Consider the following 14,779-nt stretch of genomic DNA (forward strand, 5'->3'; position numbering starts at 1 on the left):
ATCCATTGCTTTATTGCTTGCTAGCATTTTCAGTTTGTTCCCCTCCTTAATAGTGAAGAAGTCTATTGGAATTGGAAAAAAGGATTTTTGACTTCATTGCTTATATCATATCATTGATTATTGTATATTGCTGATTGCTTTAAAGGTTTCATTTTTTTTAGTTTATCTGTATTAATCTAATCAACACTATTCTGTTACACTGAATCATTTTAAACTCCTGTGTTTTTAACTATTAGATATATCCTATTATATTGATTTTGTATTTGTACTTTCCCCTGTGACTGTACTGAAGAATGCATAATTGCACAAACCCATAATTCTCATTAAAAAAACTCTGCAGTGGCAAAACCATAGGGTTACTGAGGTTGTCACCAGATCCATCAAGTTCACATGTTGCCTATATGGTCTTTTGTGTCTTTTTGCCTTTATTAATTGTCACATATATTATGGATAGGCTCCATCAAAACTGGTAACAATTTATACAACTTTTGGAGAATTTAATGACTTAAGAATTTAAATTGTAATCTTAAGGGGTCTTTAGAAATGATTTTAGATATCTAGTAGCTTCTGGAATGACATATATATAATAAAGAATGTGGTATTAAAGGTAGAGAACAAAACAGAAGTTCCTGCCAAAAACTTTTTTATATAAAGCAGGAAGCCAAAAGTAGCTTCCTGCATGATATATTTTTAAACCCTTGTACTTCGGTGTATTGTCTCATAGGTGGAAGAGTGGTAAGGGTGGGCAATGGGGGTCAAGTGACTTGCCCAGGGTCACACAGCTGGGAAGTGGCTGAGGCTGGGTTTGAACCTAGGACCTCCTGTCTCTAGGCCTGACTCTCACTCCACTGAGCTACCCAGCTGCCCCCAATTAAGGTATATTTTTAAAAATTATATGAACACTATTATTGAGAAAATCATTTACTTCAAATCCTTATCACCATCTATTCTGACAAACCTTAATTCTTATTTTACTCAATAAATTTCTACCAAAATAAAATTACAATCATGACAACATAACTAGGTTGTACAGTATTAGGTCTGGAAATAGGAATGACAGCTGAAATTTGGCCTCAGAAACTTATTAGCTGTGTGATCCTGAGTAAATCATGTAAGCTCTACTTGCTTCCACTTCCTCTGATAGAAGGTGGTATTGTTGTGAAGATCAAATGAGATCATATTTGTTTTACAAACTTTAAAGTGTAACATTTCTAGCTTACTATTTCCATTACTTATCTATACTGACCACTGATTATTAAGACAAGTACAACCAGAATTAGGATAATTTTGCAAAACTAATATACAAGTAAAAATCCCATTATGGCAATAATCACTATTCCAAGACCTATTTCACTACTGCCAAAGAACTTACCAATAGTAATGTTTTTGTTTCCTAGAAGAAATAATAGCACAACAAAGAAACCTAATTTGATACAGAAAGAACTGAACAATTCCCGCTCTTATTCTACTAGCGAGCATCAATTAACCTTTCTGGTCGAATATTCCTACTACCTACATATCTTCTCTGTAATTCCATTACACATAAACACTCAACTGAATTCTGAAATCAGCTACCAAAACACAAAGAGACTGAGAGGAGAAACGTATGCTACAAAATGTGTGCAGTTATCTTTCTGCTTTCCTATAGATACAGAATAGTTTATATTTTTTAAGCTAGGATTAGATATTTAATCTCTAGATCCTGGAGGCTGTGAATAGTTTTAGAACTGTTGTTGGAAGATAATCTAGTGAGAAAAAAGGTAAGAATTGGTCAAGTGACAGAAATAGTTACGATTTAGAATCTCAATGATATAAAAAGACAGGTCTTTCTTTTTCTTTGGGAAAATAACAATTTAAAATACTTTTAAAAGAGTAAAAATCAACTTGGATGAGAATATATAATCTCCACAATATAAGAAATTACAGTTGATAGTGAAGCATGGTTTCTTTTGTCATGTTTAAATCTATTCTGAAGTATATTTCTTCCTTCTTTTTTAAACCTTTACCTTCTGTCTTAGAAGCAGTACTATGTTTTGGTTCTAAAGAAGAAGAGCAGTAAGGGCTAGGAAATAGGGGTTAAGTGACTTGCCCAGGGTCACACAACCAGACACTGTCTGAGACCAGTGCTCTAGGCCTAGCTCTTAATCCACTGAGCCACCTAACACTTGACCTGAAGTAGATTTTGATTATATTTACCCTGTGTTCTTAAAGTCATAGAGCATTTAAACCTTAATAGCTGTGTGACCCTGGACAAGTCACTTACCTATGTTTGCTTCAATTTCCTTATCTGTAAAATGACTTAGAGAAGGAATGGCAAGCCATACTAATATCTTTGCCAAGAAAACCCCAAAAGGGGTCTCAAAGAATCAGACATGACTGAAATGAGTCAACAAGTTAATCTATATTCATAAATTAAAATCACTATAAAAGAAACTTTCTTACTTTAACAAGTTAATCTATATTCATAAATTAAAATAACTATAAAAGAACCTTTCTTACTTTAACTTCAAGTAATCGGTGTATATTAAAATAGTATTTTCTTATTAAAATATGCAAGAATAAGTATGGTCCTATAATTATAATTAACATAATCAGTTGGACAAAACTATTTGATTACCAGTGTTATTAAATTTGAAACAAAATAATCACATACACATTTGGAGGTAATAAGTTATTTCCCAAACACATAGAGCAACAATCAAATTGCAGGAGAACTTAGCTTACCTTTCCACAATCCATTCAGGTCGAATTACTTTTTCACCTTTTAGTTCTTTTATTTTGGCATTAGGAAGATTAGTGGCAATAATATGTGTTGTTTTGGATCTGGAATAATATACATGGTACTGGCCTCCATGTAACATCATAAGCTTCCTCAATTCCTCAGCAGAAGGATCTATAAGAATTAACAGAAAAACCACTGCTATATAATGCTTATCAGTAAATGCTTTCACTCACGTGACCATAAAAAGGTTAAGGCAAAGCTGTAGGCATCAGAGGCAAAGCAAAATGCATAAGCGAGGCCCAATCAAAACAAAGTGCTTTCTACCATGTGATACTTTCCAAAGCAAAAAACTATTACTAATGAAACAGCAACTAACAGGTTCAAAGTGAATAAAGCAAACACATTGATGTAAATTATTCTTTCAAAAACTAGTCTCCTAACAAACTTGCCTGTGAAGAATTTCTAACCAACTTAGGTCAACGCTTCAGACAATGAGATATCCTAATGGCATTCAATTAGTAGAAGTTGCTCAAAACTTATTTCCTTTCTTCTGCAAAAGCGAATAAAACTCACAAATAAAAATTGGTTAATAAACAACTTTCTGTGAATGACACCTCACAGAATCCTCAGAGATCAGTTTAGTCCAAAACTTCCACTTGACAGTAAAAAATGAGGTTTAGTCAAAGCAAAATGACCTAACACAAGATTAAAAGGATTAATAAAAAATTTAAAAAATTAAAAACAACCTAAGACTAGAACTCAAGTCTTGTGCCACCTGATCTTCTAGTTGTGTTTTAGATACTTCTCATCAAACAATAAAAAAATGAAGAAATGCAATTTGGGGCTTCATCCTTCCCATCACTGCCTCTAATCTTCTTAAGACAATTTTTTTATTATATCATTTGAGGCATTAATGGGAAGTGAAAGGACTTGTTAGAGTAGAAGACAGGGTTTAAATCTGGGCTCCAATGATGATTAACTTTAACTATGGACAAAGTATGTAACATCTCAGACTCAGTTTCCTCATCTGTAAAATTCAGAATAGTTTATATTACTTGTCTTACAAGGTTATTTTAAGGAAATTACTTTGCATGCCTTCAAGAAGTACCATATATGTGAGATATTATATTATGTCTCCTACTCAAAACTTCAGTAGTTTCCAACTCTCCAATGAATCAAGTAAAAAACTCTCTAGCCTTATATACAAGGCCTTTGAAACCTGACATAGACATCTCTCCATGTTTCTAATGTTATTTCCCTTTCATAAACTAAACAAGTTTTAGGAAAACTAAACTCTATTTTCTCTAATAAATTAATGACAATAGGTCCACTTTCATTCTGCTTCTTTTCTAATCTTTATGCCTTTGGTTCATGTGACCTGTAATATTGCAGTGGATTTCACCGTCATTAGTCAAATTAGCCATTTAGTCAAAGGCTTAAGTCCTTTCATTTAAGATACAACAGTGATCCTGTTTTACTACTTGAAGAATTCCCTTTCATCTCATTTTCTTAATAATCGTACCCTACTTAATTATCATATAGTCTAGATTTTCCTCTGCATTCATCATTTCCCCCTATATCAAAGCTATTTTTGCACTCTTTCCCCTAGATTGTTGAGTATAGATCATCTGATTTCTGGGTATCTTTCAGCAGGATGATTATTTTCATCATAGGATTATAAGTTATAATGACTGGCTTAATTGGTAAGCCCCAGCTGAACAGAAGTGACTCCATGTTTAACTACTGGTAGACATTATTGTCCTAAAGTGAGGCTCTTTGTACACTCACCATCAGAAACCAAAAAACCTTTCAGCTGCCTCTGATGGTGAGTATAAATGAAGGATTTAAAACTGGAAAGAATGTTAAATATAATGTAAGAAATTTGACATTGTATTGAATTGTATTGAAAAATACAAGTAGACCAGGGCTCAAATGTCATCTCATATTTACTACCTCTATCTGCTCTTGGGCAAAACACTGGGCAAATCACTCCTTGGGTCTTAGTTTTCTCATTTATAAAATGAGTGGTTGCTCTGGGTTTTTAAGGCATAACATAGTATAATGGAAAGAGTGCTTGATTTGGTTTCAGAGGACCTGACTTTCAAGTTCAGCTCTGCTATCATGGTGATCTTGGTCAAGTGACTTAACTTTTCTCAACCTCAATTTCCTTGGTTAGACTAATGATAACCAAAGTTTCTTCCAGCTCCTTAAGAAACCTCAAAAGTGCTCACACTTAATAAAGAGGAACAAATTCTTCCACCTGGTATTCAAAGCTCTAAATAATTTCCCCTGATTTACTTTTCCAGTTTTATTTTCTATGTCCTTGCTCCTCTTCAAATGCCTTATACTTCAGCCAAGTTATAGTGATCCCTGACAACAACAACCTAGGCCTTTCTCATCTCAGTATTTATGCTTACATCATTCCCTCTTCTCAAAATTAAAATGCCTTTCTATCATAGCTGCATCTATCCAATTCCTATGCATCCTTCCAGAACCTGCTCAAATGTTACCTCTTCCACAAAAGGCTTATCTGATCACTGCAGGCAGAATTAATCTTTTCTTCCAATGAAGAATATGTAACATACTGTCTTTCACATTCTCCTTTGCATTAAAGTTATCTTTATCTTCCTTCCTCTAGTAGACTGTCACCTCTCTAAAGTCAGAGAAGCTCTTTTATTTATCTTAATATCTGTGTCTCTCCTCTCTTGGAGGACCTACTAGAATGCATTACATAGAAGGTAGAAATGAAATGCTTTTTAAAGATCTTACTACTTGGCTATTCCTTTGTTTTGGTCATTTTCGTAGTATATAAACAGAGAATATTGTTAATCATCAAAGACAACATCGGACCTATCCTCTGCAATCTTACAAGGACACTGACAATGGCGCACAAATCTGCATTTGCCAACTCTTTCAATACTTAAAAGATCAATCAGTCAACAAGCATTTGTACACTAAATACTTGCCTACCATTGGGCAAGGCATTGAGGTTAAAAAAAAACAAGTCTCTACCCTAAATTTACTTACCTCTTTTTTAAGGGAAATAACATGCACAAAAGAAGTAGAAGAGAAAAACAAATGATAAATGGGGGAAGGGAATCAAAAGAGCCTCACATAGAAGCTAAGCAGATAAGGAAAAAGTCTAGGGATTACAGAAGGTAGAGTGTTAATAGTCCAGAAGAGTGAAAAGATGTCTTGTCATGCTATGACGCTGTTCACACCAGAATCACTCTAACCTAGTTGTTATTTCTGGTAGGAGAGATATGATCTTCTACTGAAGTACGTTTTTTAAAAAAAGGTCTTTGCTCTGGAAAGGTCAGAATTAGCCTGAACTACAGTGATTACACTATCAGAAAAAAGAAGGGGAGATCAACACATTGAAAAAATAAAATTTACAACTTGGTAACTGACTGACAAAGGTTGGAGAGAAAAGGAGAGAGGAGTTTCACATGACTAAGAAGATAAGAAACCTAAGTACCTAAAAAGGATGATGGTGTCCTCAAAAGAAATAATGGGAACAACAAAAGAGGGAAGAGAGGAAGGTCTCCTAATTATGAGTTATTCTGGACCTGCTGAGTTTGAGATCAACTAGGCAAGATAATCCAAACTCACCAAGAGCAGCTCAGCATTTTCTTAATATTTTCCTTTTAGGTGGCAACTCCCTATTAATACTTGTTCTGTCCTTTTCCTTCAACAGCTTAATAGGAGAGACCAAGTCCAAGGTCCAAGATCAGGACCAAGACCCTTCCCTTAAAACATAACAAAAGAGCAGAAGCTCAAGTACAAAAAGACCCCAATAGCATTATGAAGTGGCTAAGAGTGTGAAACATCTCACTAATATGCTTCAGCCTGAGAACAGAGCTCTGAAAGATCTTCAAGTGAGAATGAAGGCAGAATAGGACAATTCATCTCTCTTTCAAGGAGAGAGAAGACATACCATAATGGTCTTTAGCACTACTCAGTGCTCTGACAAGGGTCACAGAGTAAAGTCAAAAGAAGAAAAGTTGAATGGATTAGAAAGCACAACAACATGTTATTTAAGTTTTTTCTTGTAAAGACCTACCAGCCTGACAAGACAGGTTCAGTTTAATAACCATTCCCCTCTGTAAGGACAGATCCTTGCACATAATAGGCATCTCTTCTCTAGAGAATGTAGAGGCAAGCAGTAATACGCATGTGTTGCCATCAGCATGGACACTTCTCTACCTATCAATGTTGCAGAGCTTGCTAGACCACAAAAATTATACAATCACTCTGTCTACTATCTCAAAAGAGAAAAGAGCTCCAAACCTGCTTTTATGTTTGTTCCAACGGAGGGTTGCCATATGATATTGGATAAACTAACAAATTAGGCACTATGTTACCATCTAAGCTCAATGCTTAATAAAAACATGTAAACGAATAAGCAAAAAATTAAAAGATGCTGGTATGGTGGCATAGTGATAAAAGCCAAATTGGGTGTTTCCACTAAATCTAGCACCAGTATGGCTGACCACTAGACTTCCATTTCTTGGTACTGCAGACAAGGAATGTGACTTCTAACAATGTTCACTTTAACAAAAATTTGTTCCAACTGAAGAATGTGGATGTCCCAGGAAGTTCATAACTACATAGGTAAAATTCCATTAACACATCATTTAAATAAAAACCCTTGTTTTCTAAAGTATTCCATTGTATAACACAAAAGAAACTAAAAACTGGTAAAAGGGTCTCCATTCTAAAGAATGGGGAAATAGGTCTAGTGTATGTGTGTCTGTCTCACATACAAACACAAAAGGATTAGAAATGTGGAATTAGAGATATACAATTCTTTTCTGCAATTGAAATGATAGCTTAATTTCAAATAAAATAAAATTTCATTCATTAAAATGAAAGCCTATCAGAGTGAACAAAAAGTGATTATTTTAAAACTAATATTTCTGGACCAAACTAAAAATAAGTAAATGGAAGCACAATTGTTGCATTATAAACTTTAATCTTAATCAATGCAACAGACAAAATAATAAATTTTCAAGTAGCATATCTTATTTCAAATTTTCAAAGACCACAGAATATACAGTTTGATAAAGAACGTGGTCTTCAATTAATACAAAATTTTTTATATGAAACTGAACATTTCTGATTAAATTAAAAATAGCCAAAAAATGAAATAGTACATCAAACTTTTTTTCCATTTTATTCAAAGTACCTCAGCTATACTAATATAAACTAGTTATGATGCATAATTTAAAAATACACAACCTGTGTAGCCATTGACATAGATAGCAACTCCACTAAAAATCGTAGATGGTGTTCCATCCTTCTGCAAAGCAGCATCTGATCGGAACTGCTCCTCCAACTTCTGGACCTTCGCAGCCATGTACCCACCCTATAATTAATAATAAGAATTTCAAGAATTAGCTTCAAATATGATAGGTTTTCTTTTCTTGTCTTCTCTTTTTCTAATTAAAATTATATAAAAATAGAAAACATTTTATTTTTTGCTAGTGATCCAAGCACATTAATAACAGTCCAGTCACTTTAAAAAAGAAACACAAGTGTATAAAGCAAAAGACATCAACATAACTTTTCCTTGAAAACAGACTTAGCACTAGAATATCTGACAAAATAAACTCTTCTAATATACTAAAAATATCAAGTTATTTAAAAATTATTTTTATTTCACTTTTTAAAACATTCATAAATTACATAAAGTGTATTACAACTGTATTTTTGAGATTCCTTTGGAAAAAATTTACATTCTTCTTTGGGTTAAGGAGTAATATAACAATTAAAAATCCATCCCTGCTTACAAAAAGATGAGTATGTTATAAACACATTTCATACATATGAAATAAGTATATGTCTGTGTGTGTATGTATGTATTGTGTACGTGTGTAAGTAAAAAAAAAAATACTATCTTAAAGTTACACACTAGTTATTTGGAAATTTAAAGACGTATTTTTTCACTCAACAAAAACTTACATTTTGATTATTCCATGCAAGATAAAGACTTTAGAAAAGCACTGCCCAAACTGCCTTCAAGAAATCTATATTCTGAGGGATAAGAATACACAAATCTTTTTCACAAATAATAATAGAAAGAAAGCACTAACTAGGGGAAGGTAGGGAGGCTTAGGAGAAATCTAGGTTCAAATCTGGGCTCCGACCCTTCCTAGCTGTGTGACCCTAGGAAAGGCATTTAATTCCAATTGCCTAAGCCTAACTTCTCTTCTATTTATCAATATTTATCTATCAATACTAGATATTGATTCTAAGACAAAAGATAAAGTTTTAAAAAAGAAAAAAGAAAATAATAACTAGAAAGGTAAAGAAAGACTTCAAGAAGAAGTTATATCCTAACCTGAGCCTAGAAAAGTCATGAGTCTAAAAGAGGCATAGATATGAAGGAATCATATTATAGACATAAGTATATAATCTGGTGAGGAAATTCAAGAAATGAAGAGAGGAAAAATGGTAGAAAGTAACTATGGAAATCTCACTGGAAACAGAAACATATTTGCTTTATTTACTGCCCTAAATGGGTCACCTATACTTAATGTGGTTAATAGCTGACAAGTTCAGATGTGATAGTGGTTATGGTGACTTCAACTATGGACACATCTGCTTAGAGTGCTTGCTAAAAGGAAGGGAAATAATTACTCAACTTTCCTTAATGATAATGTGTTCTTGAAAAGATGTATGAACCACAAAGGAATTGCTATTCTGGAACTGATTTTCATTAGCTTAAAAAATGTGTTCTTTTGATGTAAGTGATAGGAAACCATGATAGAGGATTGGCCACTCCATCTTAGAATATGTGAAAAAGGAAAAGCTTAGAGAAAACTGAAAATAACATAACATGCATCTTAGACATTGGATGAGCCAACTGTTGATTTTGAAGGGTTGAAAGGTTCAGCAGATACTCATTGACTAAAATTCTATAGAAGAAACCAACACAGAGTTGAAAGGGAGCTTTCAAGAACAATATTCTGAAAACACAAAAATCAATAAGAGAATTCTGATTAGGAAAAAGAAAACTGATTTTCTAAGTAAAAAGGCATGAAAACAAATAGATTTAATGGGAGTTATTAAGAAGGTATATTGATGTGTTTAAGTCACTTGGCTAAAAAAATCAATATATATATATACACACACACACATATATAATTTATATGTTTAAACTGGCAGGTGCAATCATTGAACTACTGTTAGTGATTTTTTAAATGATAGCTTAATTATAATATCTAATATTTATGTAGTGTTGCAAAGCTTTACAAAGCACTTTACATTTTATCTTATTTGGTCCTCACACAACCCTTTGAAGTAGGTGCTATTATTATTTCCATTTTATAGATGAAGAAATTGAAGATGAGAAAGGTAAAGTGACTTTCCCAAAGTTACATGGCTGGTAAATATTTGAGGCAGGGTTTGAACTTTCTCTGGCTGACCCTCATACTTGGAATGATCTCTCCTTCTCTGCTCCAATTTCTGATTTCTTTGGTTTTTTTAAGTCCCAATTAAAATCCCATCTTACACAGGCAGCCTTTCCCAAACCCTCTTATTCCACTGCAAGATTCCTAGTTATTCTGCAAATAGCTTCTTTTTCATACGTTTGTTTGTCTATTGTCTCCCTCATTAGATTATAAGTGCCACAAATGTAAGGAATATCTTTTGCCTCTTTTAGTACCACCAAGCACTTAAAGTGCCTGGCACAAAGTAAGTATATAATAAATATTTACTGGCTGATTAATTGATTGAACTCTATCTGCCTGACTCTAAGTCCAACTTAACAGATCATGGAGAATAGGAGAAATACCACAGGTTGAGGGAAAGACAAATCTTGTATTTATTTTCAAGAGTAAAGAATATCCATAAGCCTGTAAAGCAGAACTTTAAATATACTACTAAAGAATTAACAAACATAGAAAAGAGATAGTAATCACAAAGAGCTAGCATGATTTTATCAAGAAATTATATCTTATTTTCCTTTTTTATAGTTATTAAATCAATAAATCATTGAAATGTTCACCTAGATTTTAGCGAAGCATTTGATAATACTTTGATGGATAGTTGGAATGCTGTACAATAAATATTCACAACAGGTTAAGTAGCCAGATCCAAAGAACATTCATTAATGGTTCTCTGTCAGCTTGGAAGGTATGATCCTCTGCTGGAATAACTCCATTTCAATAATATGACCTTGTGCTTGTGCTATATAACTGTACCACTGATTTGGATATAGGCTTTATGCAGGCTTATAAAATTTTCAGATGATAAAAATATAGGAGGGATAGCTAACATTAAATAGCCATTAGGATCTGAGAAGATATTGGCAAGCTAGAAGAATGGGATGAATATAAGAAGGAATGTAACAGGTACGGACTTAGTTGAGGGTTGAATATTAAGAAGAAATGTAATAAGAAACAAACATAAAGGTTTATACTTTAATCAGGAAATCAAATTTCTTCAATATAAAATGAGGAAGACCTGATTGAGCTCCATCAATAATGCCCTAAAGGAGGAAGGGATCTGAGAAGTTATTTAGTCTAATGCCCTTCCTTCAGATGAAGAAACTGGGGCTCTTTGGGTCATGTAACCTGCCCAAGATCACATGGTAGTAAATGTCAGGTACACTATTTGAACCTAGATCCTCTGACTCCAGAATCTATATGCTTATATAGTAAGTATAAGTAAGGAGTACCATGATGACTCCATTTGAAAAAGATCTTGGGGTGCTTTACTGGATTATAAATTAAATATGAGCCAAGATTATATAATAGGGCACTCAATAAAGTTTATGCCAGTTTAGGCTAAACTAAGAGGTCCCGCTTCTAGGCAGGCAAAAAGCATTCAGTAAGTGCTTACTACATGAGGACTTCCAGGAATAAGGAAGTTATTGACTTGCTGTATCTGCCCTTGCCAAAATCTGGAGTACTATGTAAATTAAGCAAAAATACCTCTAAGGTAAAGAGTATTCAGAGAAGGGCAGCAAGGATCATGACATTTATGTCAAAATACTGGCTGCCAGACGAAGCATTTAACTTAAAAGTAGATTGGAGGTTTAGGGTATTTGTGATAAGATGACAGGTATCTTCAGTTTTAGGATATAAGAAAGAAAAGGGATTAGACTTCTTTTTCTTAATCCTAAAGAACAAAACCAGAAAGCAATAGGTAGGAAAGTTATGAGATATTTAGTTTTGATTCTCAGAAGCTGGAAACCAGAACTAAAATCAGTTGCTTTTATTGAAGAACTTTAAATTAATGACCCTATTAAACGCAGAAGAACAGAAGTAAAGGTGGGGCTTTCAATTGAGTGGGACCTCTTTTGAGAAATATCATATTGTTTAGACTCATAATCTAGCCCAATCATTACTTAGTCTTTCATATTATAAATAACGTATGTTTTGTGGGCTGTGCAACTAAGTCATTCTCAAATGGAATAAACCTACAAAGATCCCTTGCTTCCTTTAATGACCAGTGTTTGAGCAAACATTAATCTATCGAAATCTTTTCTGAACCTATTTTCTGACTGCATCGCCAGGATTTTCCTAAGTTTACCAACTACCCTATAAACATAGCATTCTCTTTCAAGCTAATTCTATTATTTCTAGATTTAGTCCATAAACATTCTATCAAATTCTAATTAATTAACAAAGAGCTAATAAGGACAGCTAGGCGGCCCAGTGGACTGAGGGCCATGTGGCCACAGACACTTTCTAGCTGTGTGTGACCCTGAACAAGTCACTTAACCCCATTGCCTAACCCTTACCAGATTGGTGACTCGGAACCAATACACAGTATTGACTCTAAGGCAGAAGTTAAGGGTTTAAAAAAAAAAAGAGCTAATAAATACCTACTATGTGCAAGGTACTGTGCCAATCACAGTATTAAATGATTAAGACTGGACTTAACCTTTCTATTACAACAGACTAGACTGTCTTTTCAAGCCAACAAAATATAAATTATGAAATTATCATGCTAGCTAATAAAACTAACCTATAATAAATGTTTAGGCACAGTAGGCATTAAGACATGAGCTTACATTCTTTAAAAGTAATCTTGAGATATCTGTTATGTGCATGTGGTTTTTCCATTTTTACCATTGGGTTTGGGGGAGGGGTTTGAAAGAAAAAAGATTTTTGTTAATCACAATAATCTTGACATCAAAGCCATTAGATAATATTCAGAACTAAGGAGTCTTAAAAATATTTTTATCCTTCCCATTAAAAAAAAATTATAAGTTTGCTACCACTAGAAAAAATGGGAAAGTTTACTAAATGTATATTAAACAAGATAAAAAATGAAGTTAACATTTAAAGAAAACTAACTTTGCAATGAACATCCCAAAATTTTAAATTATAAAAGTACCCTATGATATCAAGCACCATGTATTTGTTTCACAAAGAGAGATAGCTGGACAAATATAGTAGATAGAGTGACGGCTTTGGAATAAGGAAGACCTAGGTTCAAGTCTTATTTTCAAGATATGCTTATTTCAAAATATCTAACTATAGACAGATCATTTTGTCTGTCAGTATCCCTAGGTAATCAAAGGTTTCAGACAAGTACATATCTGCAACAACTTATAGAATTTCTACAACAGCAGTTCCCTATGCTTATTAAAATCAAAGATCCAGACCTTCTAATTTCTATTCTCTACCCTAACAAAACAAAACAAAAAAACAAAAAACCAAAACCTGATCACATTATCTAAAATTCTACACAATCTCAAATTAACCAATTAGATTTATTCAAGTTAAGAACTGTCTTCTTTTAACATGCAAAAATCTTTAGGAAGGCAATAGATAAGTAAGAATAAGTATAATCAAACAGTTAAGTCTACAGATCTGTGAGATTATTTTAACAGAAGAACAATGAATAATTTTAGAACACAGCTTGGGTAGTTGCAAAAGGTCCAAGAAAATAAGAGTTGAAAAAGTAAATAAGATGCAAAGCCTCTACCTAACATTATAGATCTGACTCTAAACTACATCAAACACCCTAACCTTCCTAATTGACTTTTTCCCTAAAGATTTCACTATATGATTTGCCAATTGTTTCCAACAACACTGGGAAATGGTAATTCTTTAAAATTAAAGCCATTGCAGCAATATATTAGTGGTAAGTATAAGCTAATTCACATTCAAGAAAAGCTGAACTTAGTTACTTGGGAAAAACTAGCTCATTATAATAGCTTATATTCAAAAATGACTTCTACAAGAATTTTATGACTCCATCATTTTATTGTCTAACAAACACTGCAGCGTTTAAAAAGGCAAGCAAGTCATTTATTTTAGATTTCTCAAAGAGTTATTACCATTTATTAAAAACAGAAGTTTTTAGAAATTCAACAAAATAAATTGTACTTATTTTAAACACACCCATTTCCCCCAGCCATCATTTTCAGTTCGTTTCCTCCATCCACCTCGCCTCATACTGGAGCTTCTGCAAAAGGAAAAAAAAAAAAGGATTAATGTTAATTTGGCAATATTCTTCACCATTTTTACTGATATTTCATTACAATATAAGCAAGTATTACAATAAAACAAAAATAACTAAATTATGATTCAAGGAAGTTAAATATGAAATTATTAAAAAGAATATTTCAAAAGAATTTCTCCCTCACCTTTTCCTCTTCTGCAATACCATGGAAACCCTACTTGAAGGTTTTTCTTCTAGTAATATTGAAGGCTATTATCCTATGTTTACCAGAAGTTATTGTGCAACTATGAATTATATACCACTTTATAGCTTAAAACTGATTTCTTCATAATAGTCTTATTAGCCTCATTTTACAGGTAAGGAAACTAAGGCTTCCAACTTAGAAAAGTTACACATATTTACCAAGACTTAAATTTAAATCTATTTTTCTTTCTATATGCTTTCTCTCTACAGTGTTCAAATCAAATAAACCTATGGAGTGACTTATGAGAAATTCTGAATAAATGGTATAAGCATAAGGACAATAAATTAACTGGAACATAATACAACTATAAATACATTTTCTCTGACCCTAGTTCAGGACCCTGCCTCTGGCCTTTTCTTCTTTATATCTTGTTTTGAGTATTAAATGCC

The 14,779-nt window shown here is 33.1% G+C and overlaps 1 protein-coding gene across 1 annotated transcript in view; it reads right to left on the reverse strand.

Annotated features, from left to right (window-relative positions):
* Positions 1-14,139, reverse strand: part of REV1 (REV1 DNA directed polymerase) — a 63,727-nt gene extending 49,588 nt beyond the window's left edge. The window contains exons 1-3 of the mRNA XM_044669301.1: positions 14,086-14,139; positions 7,964-8,090; positions 2,725-2,893 (exon numbers count right to left, since the gene is read on the reverse strand). Coding sequence (XP_044525236.1) covers positions 2,725-2,893; positions 7,964-8,090; positions 14,086-14,139 — 350 coding nt within the window. The remainder of the gene's footprint in view (positions 1-2,724; positions 2,894-7,963; positions 8,091-14,085) is intronic.
* Between the last annotated feature and the right edge of the window lie 640 nt (positions 14,140-14,779).

Source organism: Gracilinanus agilis, chromosome 3 (assembly GCF_016433145.1).
Source record: "Gracilinanus agilis isolate LMUSP501 chromosome 3, AgileGrace, whole genome shotgun sequence".
NCBI lineage: Eukaryota > Metazoa > Chordata > Mammalia > Didelphimorphia > Didelphidae > Gracilinanus > Gracilinanus agilis.